Consider the following 12,429-nt stretch of genomic DNA (forward strand, 5'->3'; position numbering starts at 1 on the left):
TTCTAAGCACTCGAGGGGAAGCAAGGTGATCAGGTTGTCCCATGTGGAGCTCACAGGTATTTGTTAAGTGCTTACTATAATAATAATAATAATAATAATAATGATGGCATTTATTAAGCACTTACTATGTGCAAAGCACTGTTCTAAGTGCTGGGGAGGTTGCAAGGTGATCAGGTTGTCCCACGTGGGGCTCACAGGTATTTGTTAAGCGCTTACTATAATCATAATCATAATAATCATCATCATCATCAATCGTATTTATTGAGCGCTTACTATGTGCAGAGCACTGTACTGAGCACTTGGGAAGTACAAATTGGCAACATATAGAGACAGTCCCTACCCAACAGTGGGCTTACAGTCTAAAAGGGGGAGACAGAGAACAAAACCAAACATACTAACAAAATAAAATAAATAGGATAGATATGTACAAGCAAAATAAATAAATAAATAAATAGAGTAATAAATATGTACAAACATATATACATATATACAGGTGCAGTGGGGAAGGGAAGGAGGTAAGATGGGGGGATGGAGAGGGGGACGAGGGGGAGAGGAAGGAAGGGGCTCAGTCTGGGAAGGCCTCCTGGAGGAGGTGAGCTCTCAGCAGGGCCTTGAAGGGAGGAAGAGAGCGAGCTTGGCGGATGTTGGGAGGGAGGGCATTCCAGGCCCGGTGGATGACGTGGGCCGGGGGTCGATGGCGGGACAGGTGAGAACGAGGCCTAACGGTGAGGAGATTAGCGGTGGAGGAGTGGAGGGTGCGGGCTGGGCCGGACAAGGACAGAAGGGAGGTGAGGGAGGAGGGGGCCAGGGGATGGAAAGCCTGGAAGCCCAGGGGGAGGAGTTTCTGCCTGATGCGCAGATCGATTGGTAGCCACTGGAGATTTTTGAGGAGGGGAGTGACAGGCCCAGAGCGTTTCTGGACAAAGAAAATCCGGGCAGCAGCATGAAGTATGGATTGAAGTGGAGAGAGACACGAGGATGGGAGATCAGAGAGAAGGCTGATGCAGTAGTCCAGATGGGATAGGATGAGAGCTTGAACGAGCAGGGTAGCGGTTTGGATGGAGAGGAAAGGGCGGATCTTGGCAATGTTGCGGAGCCGAGACCGGCAGGTTTTGGTGACGGCTCGGATGTGAGGGGTGAACGAGAGAGCGGAGTCGAGGACGACACCAAGGTTGCGGGCTTGTGAGGCGGGAAGGATGGTAGTGCCGTCAACAGAGATGGGAAAGTCAGGGAGAGGGCAGGGTTTGGGAGGGAAGACAAGGAGCTCAGTCTTCGACATGTTGAGCTTTAGGTGGCGGGCGGACATCCAAATGGAGATGTCCTGAAGGCAGGAGGAGATGCGAGCCTGGAGAGAGGGAGAGAGAGCAGGGGCAGAGTGTAGATCTGGGTGTCATCAGCGTAGAGATGATAGTTGAAGCCGTGGGAGCGAATGAGGTCACCAAGGGAGTGCGTGTAGATTCAGAACAGAAGGGGACCAAGAACTGACCCTTGGGGAACCCCCACGGTAAGGGGATGGGAGGGGGAGGAGGAGCCTGCAAAAGAGACTGAGAAAGAACGACCGGAGAGATAAGAGGAGAACCAGGAGAGGACGGAGTCTGTGAAGCCAAGGTCAGATAGCGTGTTGAGGAGAAGGGGGTGGGCCACAGTGTCAAAGGCAGCTGAGAGGTCGAGGAGGATTAGGACAGAGTAGGAGCCGTTGGATTTGGCAAGCAGGAGGTCATTGGTGACCTTTGAGAGCGCAGTTTCCGTGGAATGAAGGGGACGGAAGCCAGACTGGAGGGGGTCGAGGAGAGAGTTGTTGTTGAGGAATTCTAGGCAGCGCGTGTAGACAACTCGTTCAAGTTCATTATTATTATAATAATAATGATGGTATTTGTTAAGCGCTTACTATGTGTGAAGCACTTTTCTAAGCGCTGGGGGGATACAAGGTGATCAGGTTGTCCCATGGGGGGCTCACAGGTATTTGTTAAGCGCTTACTATAATAATAATAATAATAATAATGATGGCATTTATTAAGTGCTTACTGTGTGCGAAGCACTGTTCTAAGCACTGGGAGGGGATACAAGGTCATTAGGTTATCCCACATGGGGCTCACAGGTATTTGTTAAGCGCTTACTATAATCATAATAATGATGGCATTTGTTAAGCACTTACTATGTGTGAAGCACTGTTCTAAGCCCTGGGGGGGGATACAAGGTGATCAGGTTGTCCCACGTGGGGCTCACAGTCTTCATCCCCATTTGACAGATGAGGGAACTGAGGCCCAGAGACGTGAAGTAACAATAATAATAATAATAAATAATTGTGGTATTTGCGAAGCACTTACTATGCGCCAGACACTGTTCTGAGCGCTGGGGTAGATACAATATAATCGGGTTGGACGTAGTCCCTGTCCCATGTGGGGCTCACAGTCTTCATATCATTCATTCATTCATTCAGTCGTATTTATTGAGCGCTTACTGTGTGCAGAGCACTTGGTAAGTCCAGTTCGGCAACATCTTGAGACGGTTCCTACCCAACAACGGGCTCACAGTCTACAAGGGGGGAAACAGACAACAAAACAAAACAAGAAGACAGGCATCAATAGCATCAATATAAATAAATAGAATTATAGATATAGACACATTATTAATAAAATAAATAGAATAATAACTACGTACATATTCACTCAATTGTATTTATTGAGCACTTACTGTGTGCAGAGCACTGAACTAAGTGCTTGGGAAAGTACAAATCAGCAACATATAGAGACGGTCCCTACCCAACAACGGGCTATGTGTCAAGCGCATAGAGAAGCAGCGTGGCTCAGTGGAAAGAGCCCGGGCTTTGGAGTCAGAGGTCGTGGGTTCAAATCCCGGCTCTGCCAATTGTCAGCTGGGTGACTTTGGGCAAGTCACTTCGCTTCTCTGGGCCTCAGTTCCCTCATCTGGAAAATGGGGATGAAGACTGTGAGCCTCCCGTGAGACAACCTGATCACCTTCTTCTAAGCGCTGGGGAGGTTGCAAGGTGATCGGGTTGTCCCACGGGAGGCTCACAGTCTTCATCCCTATTTTCCAGATGAGGGAACTGAGGCCCAGAGAAGTGAAGTGACTTGCCCAAAGTCACACAGCTGGCAATTGGCGGACAATTGCCCTTTCCACTAAGCCACACTAACCCATGACCTTCTGACTCTACTGAACTACTACTACTGAACTACCTCCTTCCCCACAGCACCTGTATATATGTATATATGTTTGTACATATTTATTACTCTATTTATTTTACTTGTACATATCTATTCTATTTATTTTATTTGGTTAATATGTTTGGTTTTGTTCTCTGTCTCCCCCTTCTAGACTGTGAGCCTGCTGTTGGGTAGGGACCGTCTCTAGATGTTGCCAACTTGGACTTCCCAAGCGCTTAGTACAGTGCTCTGCACACAGTAAGCGCTCAATAAATACCATTGAATGAATGAATGCTTGGCAAAGAGTAAGTGCTTAATAAATGCCATCGTTGTTATTACTATAACTCCAGTGCTTGGAACAATGCTTGGCACATAGTAAGCACTGAACAAATACCACTATTATTATTATTATTATTATTATCATTATTATTATTATTATTATAACGCCGGCCTCTTTAGCGTCGTCTGGGCGGGGTCAACGAGCCCGGAGCCTGCCTCTACTGCGCAGGCGCACGGGGCAGGGCGGGAAGCTTCGCGCCTTCTCCTGGTGCGCATGCGCGCGGGGCCGGGCGGGGAGCCTCGCGCCTTCCCCTGGTGCGCAGGCGCGCGGGGCAGGGCAGGTGGCCCGCAGGCGCCTGCAGGTGGCTTCCCCTGGTGCGCAGGCGCGCAGACGGGCGGGGAGCCTCGCGCCTTCCCCTGGTGCGCAGGCGTAAGGGGAGGCTTGCGCCTTCCCCTAGTGCGCAGGCGCGCCGGGCCGTCGCGCCTTCCCCTGTTGCGCAGGCGGGCGGGGAACCTCGCGCCTTCTCCTGGTGCGCAGGCGGGAGGGAACCTCGCGCCTGCAGGTGGCGCGCAGGCGCGCAAGCGGGCGGGGAGCCCTGTGCCTTCCCCTGGAGCGCAGGTGGGCGGGGAGCCTCGCGCCTTCCCCTGGTGCGCAGGCGCGCAAGCGGGCGGGGAGCCTCGGGCCTTCCCCTGGTGCGCAGGCGCGCGGGGCCGGGCGGGGAGCCTCCCGCCTGCCCGTGGTGCGGTGCGCGCGCATGCGCACGGGATCTCCGCAGGCCTGTGGGCGGGGATGGTGACGTCATACTGCCCATGCTTTTGGCCCTGTGAGGAGAGGGTCCCCCACTTAATAATAATAAAGTATTATTATCATCATCATTATGGTACTTGTTCAGCCATATCTATTGCAGTGTCCTAAGCGCTGTGATAGATTCAAGTTGGCAGGTTAATTAATTAATGATGCCTTTTGTTAATCAGTCGTATTTATTGAGCGCTTACTGTGTGCAGAGCACTGGACTAAGCGCTTGGGAAGTACAAGTTGGCAACATAGAGAGACAGTCCCTACCCAACAGTGGGCTCACAGTCTAAAAGGGGGAGACAGACAACAAAATCAAACATACTAACAAAATAAAATAAATAGAATAGATATGTACAAGTAAAATAAATAAATAAATAGAGTAATTAATATGTACAAACATATATACATATATACAGGTGCTGTGGGGAAGGGAAGGAGGTAAGATGGGATGGAGAGGGGGACAAGGGGGAATGCTTACTATAATAATAATGATGGTATTTGTTAAGCGCTTACTATGTGCAAGGCACTGTTCTGTGCACTGGGGGGGATACAAGATGATCAAGTTGTCCCATGTGGGGCTCACAGTCTTCATCCCTGTTGTCCACAGCGGACTTGGCATGACTGACTCCATCTTGTGCATATCAACAGTAACACTTAATTTTGTGCAGACCGAAGCACTCCAGTGTTTGTAAAGTAACATTAACCAAAGTGGCCCCTCTCTGTCTGGAATGTCCCCATCCTGTGTTGACCATTATCTCCTGATAACATCTTGTAAACAGGGATTTTAACACTAACCAAACCATGACAAAAAAACGGTTGTACTTTAACTTAGGATCTTGGAATGCCAAGGCCTCACGTACGGCACTACTCTCAGGAATCCTTTGTGTAGCTCGGATTTGAAACCCAATAAAAGAGGAAGAAGCGGCTGGGATCGGGGCTGCTTGTCACTCGTACCTCTCCCGGGAGGTGAACGGGCAGGTAGCCACTTTCCTTCTTTACTGCTCTATCTGAACTCTTGTCTCCGAGTCATTTTTCCTATCTGCGTCACCACCCTGGGTTCAAGAACCCTGCGGCCTATTTACACCGATTAACCTATTTTGCACCCTATTTGTCGATAACAATCCCCATTTTCCAGACAAGGGAACTGAGGCCCAGAGAAGTGATATTTATTACTCTATTTATTTATTTATTTTACTTGTGCATATCTATTCTATTTATTTTATTTTGTTAATATGTTTGGTTTTGTTCTCTGTCTCCCCCTTTTAGACTGTGAGCCCACTGTTGGGTAGGGACCTTCTCTATATGTTGCCAACTTGTCTTTCCCAAGCGCTTAGTACAGTGCTCTGCACACAGTAAGCGCTCAATACGATTGATTGATTGATTGATTGAAGTGACTTGCCCAAGGTCACCCAGCTGGCGAGACCTTCTCTATATGTTGCCAACTTGTCCTTCCCAAGTGCTTAGTACAGTGCTCTGCACACAGTAAGCGCTCAATAAATACGATTGATTGATTGAAGTGACTTGCCCAAGGTCACCCACCTGAGAAGTGGCATTTAAACCCATGACCTCTGACTCCCAAGCTCAGGCTCTTTCATCATCAATTGTATTTATTGAGCACTTACTGTGTGCAGAGCACTGTACCAAGCGCTTGGGAAGTCCAAGTTGGCAACATATAGAGACGGTCCCTACCCAACAGCGGGCTCACAGTCTAGAAGGGGGAGACAGACGACAAAACAAAACATATTAACCAAATAAAATAAATAGAATAAACATGTACAAATAAAATAAATAAATAAATAGAGTTACAAACATATATACATATATACAGGTGGTGTGGGGAGGGGAAGGAGGGAAGCCGGGGGGGATGGGGAGAGGAAGGAGGGGGCTCAGTGTGGGAAGGCCTCCTGGAGGAGGTGAGCTCTCAGTAGGGCTTTGAAGGGAGGAAGAGAGCTAGCTTTGCACATAGTAAGTGCTTAATACATACCATTATTATTAGTAGTAGTAGTAAGCACTTAACAGACACCATTATTACTGTTATTACCATCATTATTCTCTGGGCCTCAGTTCCCTCATCTGTAAAATTGAGATTAAGATTGTGAGCCCCATGTGGGACAGGGACTGTGTCCGACCTGATTAACTTGTATCTATGCCAGCACTTTGAACAGTGCTTGGCAAGTAGTAATAATAATGCTGGTATTTGTTAAGTGCTTAACTGTGTGCCAGGCACTGTACTAAGCGCTGGGGTGGATCCAAGCAGATCGGGTTGGACACAGTCCCTGTCCCCTCTGGGGCTCCTAGTCTCCGTCCCCATTTGACAGGTGAGAGAACTGAGGCCGAGAGAAGAGAAGTGACTTGCCCAAGGCCACACAGCAGACGAGTGGCTGAGCGGGGATTAGAACCCATGACTTTCTGTCTCCAAGGCCCAGGCTCTACCTGCTATTTCATGGAAGCACTTAGTGCTTAGAGAAGCAGCGTGGCTCAGTGGAAAGAGGCCGGGCTTTGGAGTCAGAGGTCGTGGGTTCTAATCCCAGCTCCGCCACTTGTCAACTGGGTGACTTTGGGCCAGTCACTTCATTCATTTCATTCATTCATTCGTATTTATTGAGCGCTTACTGTGTGCAGAGCACTGGACTAAGTGCTTGGGAAGTACAAGTCGGCAACATCTATTCATTCAGTCAGTCGTATTTATTGAGCGCTTACTGTGTGCACAGCACTGGACTAAGCGCTTGGGAAGTACAAGTCAGCAACATGTATTCATTCATTCAGTCATATTTATTGAGCGCTTACTGTGTGCAGAGCACTGGACTAAGCGCTTGGGAAGTACAAGTCGGCAACATCTATTCATTCATTCAGCCATATTTACTGAGCGCTTACTGTGTGCAGAGCACTGTACTAAGCGCTTGGGAAGTACAAGTCGGCAACATCTATTCATTCAGTCAGTCGTATTTATTGAGCGCTTACTGTGTGCACAGCACTGGACTAAGCGCTTGGGAAGTACAAGTCGGCAACATCTATTCATTCATTCAGTCGTATTTATTGAGCGCTTACTGTGTGCAGAGCACTAAGCACTTGGGAAGTCCAAGTCGGCAACATATAGAGACGATCCCAACAGTGGGCTCACAGTCTAGAAGGGGGAGACAGAGAACAAAACAAAACATATTAACAAAATAAAATAAATAGAATAGTAAATATGTACAAGTAAAATAAATAGAGTAATAAATATGTACAAACATATATACATATATATATATATATATATCTAGAGATGGTCCCTACCTAACAACGGGCTCACGGTCTAGAAGGTCTCTAGCGTGGCTCAGTGGAAAGAGCCCGGGCTTTGGAGTCAGAGGTCATGGGTTCAAATCCCGGCTCCGCCAATTGTCAGCTGTGTGACCTTGGGCAAGTCACTTAACTTCTCTGGGCCTCAGTTCCCTCATCTGTCAAATGGGGATGAAGACTGTGAGCCCCCCGTGGGACCCCCTGATCACCTTGTAACCTCCCCAGTGCTTAGAACGGGGGCTGCGTCCAACTTGATTAACTTGTATCTATGCCAGCGCTTAGAACAGTGCTTTGTACATAGTCAGTGCTTAACAAGAACCCTACATATTTATTATTCTATTAATTTTATTAATCATGTGTATATATCTGTCATTCTGTTTATCTATTTCGATGCTATTGATGTCTGTCTGCTTGTTTTGTTTTATTGTCTGTCTCCCCCCTCTAGACTGTGAGCCCGTTGTGCATTTGTTCATTCAATCGTATTTATTCATTCATTCAGAACAGTGCTCTGCACACAGTAAGCGCTCAATAAATACGATTGATTGATTCATTCATTCATTCAATCGTATTTATTGAGCGCTTACTGTGTGCAGAGCACTGGACTAAGCGCTTGGGAAGTCCAAGTTGGCAACATCTAGAGACGGGCCCTACCCAACAGCGGGCTCACGGTCTAGAAGTGTAGGGATTGTCTCTGTTACCGAATTGTACTTTCCAAGCGCTTAGTACAGTGCTCTGCACGCAGTATCCGCTCAATAAATACGATTGAGTGAACAGTGTTTTGCAGAAGCAGCGTGGCTCAGTGCAAAGAGCGAGGGCTTGGGAGTCAGAGGCCATGGGTTCGAATCCCGGCTCCGCCACCTGTCAGCTGTGTGACCTTGGGCAAGCCACTTTGCTTTTCTGGGCCTCAGTTCCCTCATCTGGAAAATGGGGATGAAGACTGTGAGCCCCAAGTGGGACAACCTGATCACCTTGTAGCCCCCGCCAGCGCTTAGAATGGTGTTTTGCACAGAGTAGAAGCAGCGTGGCTCAGTGGAAAAGAGCCCGGGCATTGGAGGCAGAGGTCATGGGTTCAAATCCCAGCTCCGCCAATTGTCAGCTGGGTGACTCTGGGCAAGTCACTTCACTTCTCTGGGCCTCAGTTCTCTCATCTGTAAAATGGGGATGAAGACTGTGAGCCCCCTGTGGGACAACCTGATCACCATGTACCCTCCCCAGTGCTTTGCACATAGTAAGTGCTTAATAAATGCCATCATTATTATTATTATTATTATAGTAAGCGCTTAACAAATACCACCATTATTATTATTAATAAATGCCATTATTTGTTATATTATTTATGCCATATGTTGCCAACTTGTACTTCCCAAGCGCTTAGTACAGTGCTCTGCACACAGTAAGCGCTCAATAAATACGATTTATTATTATTATTATTATTATTATTATTATTATTATTATTATTATTATTATTATGTGACAATGGAGAGACACAGCCTCTCGCTCCCGCGGCCGGGAGGCGAGCAAGCTAGCTCTCCAAGCTAGCTTTCTTCCTCCCTTCAAGGCCCTACTGAGAGCTCACCTCCTCCAGGAGGCCTTCCCACACTGAGCCCCCTCCTTCCTCTCCCTCTCGTCCCCCTCTCCATCTCCATCCCCCCGTCTTACCTCCTTCCCTTCCCCACAGCACCTGTAGATATATATATATATATATTTGTACGGATTTATTACTCTATTTATTTATTTATTTCACTTGTACATATCTATTCTATTTCTTTTATTTGCTTAATATGTTGGGTTTTGTTGTCTGTCCCCCCCTTCTAGACTGTGAGCCCACTGTTGGGTAGGGACCGTCTCTATATGTTGCCAACCTGTACTTCCCAAGCGCTTAGTCCAGTGCTCTGCACACAGTAAGCGCTCAATAAATACGATTGATTGATTAGGGGAAGCAGCATGGCTCAGTGGAAAGAGCATGGGCTTTGGAGCCAGAGGTCATGGGTTCGAGTCCCAGCTCCGCCACATGTCTGCTGTGTGACCTTGGGCAAGTCACTTAACTTCTCGGAGCCTCAGTTCCCTCATCTGTAAAACGGGGATGATGACTTTGAGCCCCACGCGGGACAACCTGGTCACCTTGTATCCCCCCCCAGCGCTTAGAACAGTGCTTTGCACATAGTAAGCACTTATCAAATGCCAACATTATTATTATTATTATTATTGATTGATTGATTGATTAGGGGAAGCAGCATGGCTCAGTGGAAAGAGCCCGGGCTTTGGAGTCAGAGGTCAGGGGTTCAAATCCCGGCTCCGCCAATTGTCAGCTGGGTGACTTTAGGCGAGTCACTTCACTTCTCTGGGCCTCAGTTCCCTCATCTGGAAAATGGGGATGAAGACTGTGAGCCCCCCGTGGGACAACCTGATCACCTTGTAACCTCCCCAGTGCTTAGAACAGTGCTTTGCACATAGTAAGCGCTTAACAAATGCCAACATTATTATTATTATTATTATTGATTGATTAGGGGAAGCAGCATGGCTCAGTGGAAAGAGCCTGGGCTTTGGAGTCAGAGGTCAGGGGTTCAAATCCCGGCTCCGCCACTTGTCAGCTGGGTGACTTTAGGCAAGTCACTTCACTTCTCTGGGCCTCAGTTCCCTCATATGTAAAATGGGGATGGAGACTGTGAGCCCCCCGTGGGACAACCTGATCACCTTGTAACCTCCCCAGTGCTTAGAACAGTGCTTTGCACATAGTAAGCACTTATCAAATGCCAACATTATTATTATTATTATTATTGATTGATTGATTGATTAGGGGAAGCAGCATGGCTCAGTGGAAAGAGCCCGGGCTTTGGAGTCAGAGGTCAGGGGTTCAAATCCCGGCTCCGCCAATTGTCAGCTGGGTGACTTTAGGCGAGTCACTTCACTTCTCTGGGCCTCAGTTCCCTCGTATGTAAAATGGGGATGGAGACTGTGAGCCCCCCGTGGGACAACCTGATCACCTTGTAACCTTCCCAGTGCTTAGAACAGTGCTTTGCACATAGTAAGTGCTTAACAAATGCCAACATTATTATTATTATTATTATTGATTGATTAGGGGAAGCAGCATGGCTCAGTGGAAAGAGCCCGGGCTTTGGAGTCAGAGGACAGGGGTTCAAATCCCGGCTCCTCCAATTGTCAGCTGGGTGACTTTAGGCGAGTCACTTCACTTCTCTGGGCCTCAGTTCCCTCGTCTGGAAAATGGGGATGAAGACTGTGAGCCCCCCGTGGGACAACCTGATCACCTTGTAACCTCCCCAGCGCTTAGAACAGTGCTTTGCACATAGTAAGCCCTTATCAAATGTCAACATTATTATTATTATTATTATTGATTGATTAGGGGAAGCAGCGTGGCTCAGTGGAAGGAGCCCGGGCTTTGGAGTCAGAGGTCAGGGGTTCAAATCCCGGCTCCGCCAATTGTCAGCTGGGTGACTTTAGGCGAGTCACTTCACTTCTCTGGGCCTCAGTTCCCTCATCTGGAAAATGGGGATGGAGACTGTGAGCCCCCCGTGGGACCACCTGATAATAAGTGCTTAATAAATGCCATCATTAAATTCAATTAATGGAGCAGCGCGGGTCGCGGTCCACCGGCCGGGGGTGGCGTGAGCCCGCCGTCCGTCCGCCCTCCGCCCTCTGGCCCGCTCCAGGCCCCGGACTACAACTACCGAGCCGAGGTGAGACGCCTGATCCCCCACCTGCACGTCCTGGACGACGTTCCGGCCAGCCGCACCTCGCCCCGGCCCTCCGGGGTCCCCACCGTCGACTGGCTCGTGGTCCAGGAGGCCATCAAGAAGGGCCACGGGGGCCCGGGCCCCCCGGCCGGGCCCGGTACGTCCCGCGGACCCCAAGCACGGAAGCAGCGTGGCTCGGGGGAAAGAGCCCGGGCTTTGGAGTCTAGAGGTCATGGGTTCCAATCCCGGCCCCGCCGCGTGTCTGCTGTGGGGCCTCGGACGAGTCACTGCACTTCTCATCTGGAAAATGGGGATTGAGACTGTGAGCCCCACGTGGGACAACCTGATCACTTTGTCTTAGTAAGCGCTTAGCAAATGCCAACATCATTATTATTATAGCGTGGCTCAGTGGAAAGAGCCTGGGCTTTGGAGTCCGAGGTCATGGGTTGTGTGACCTTGGGCAAGTCAATTCACTTCTCTGGGCCTCAGTTCCCTCATCTGTAAAATGGGGATGAAGACTGGGAGCCCCCCGTGGGACAACCTGATCACCTTGTAACCTCCCCAGCGCTTAGAACAGTGCTTTGCACATAGTAAGCGCTTAATAAATGCCATCATTATTATTATTATTATTATTATGGGTTCAAATCCCGGCTCCGCCACTTGTCAGCTGGGTGACTTTGGGCAAGTCACTTCACTTCTCTGGGCCTCAGTTCCCTCATCTGTAAAATAGGGGTTGACTGTGAGCCCCCGTGGGACAACCTGATCACCTTGTAACCCCCCAGCGCTTAGAGCAGTGCTTTGCACATAGTAAGCGCTTAATAAATGCCATTATTATTATTATTATTATTATTATTATTAGTTCAAATCCCGGCTCCGCCACTTGTCAGCTGGGTGACTTTGGGCAAGTCACTTCACTTCTCTAGGCCTCAGTGACCTCATCTGTAAAATGGGGATGAAGACTGTGAGCCCCCCGTGGTACAACCTGATCACCTTGTAACCTCCCCAGCGCTTAGAACAGTGCTTTGCACATAGTAAGCGCTTAATAAATGCCGTCATTATTATTATTATTATTATTATTATTATGGGTTCAAATCCCGGCTCCGCCACTCGTCAGCTGGGTGACTTTGGGCAAGTCACTTCACTTCTCTAGGCCTCAGTGACCTCATCTGTAAAATGGGGATGAAGACTGTGAACCCTCCGTGGGACAACCTGATCACCT

The 12,429-nt window shown here is 48.7% G+C and overlaps 1 protein-coding gene across 1 annotated transcript in view; it reads left to right on the plus strand.

Moving 5' to 3' along the window:
• LRRC56 (leucine rich repeat containing 56) overlaps nucleotides 1-12,429 on the plus strand; it is an 81,835-nt gene that overhangs the window by 40,564 nt on the left and 28,842 nt on the right. The window contains exon 7 of the mRNA XM_038765374.1: nucleotides 11,187-11,367. Within this exon, the coding sequence (XP_038621302.1) occupies nucleotides 11,187-11,367 (181 nt within the window). The remainder of the gene's footprint in view (nucleotides 1-11,186; nucleotides 11,368-12,429) is intronic.

The sequence above is a fragment of the Tachyglossus aculeatus genome, chromosome 22 (assembly GCF_015852505.1).
Source record: "Tachyglossus aculeatus isolate mTacAcu1 chromosome 22, mTacAcu1.pri, whole genome shotgun sequence".
NCBI lineage: Eukaryota > Metazoa > Chordata > Mammalia > Monotremata > Tachyglossidae > Tachyglossus > Tachyglossus aculeatus.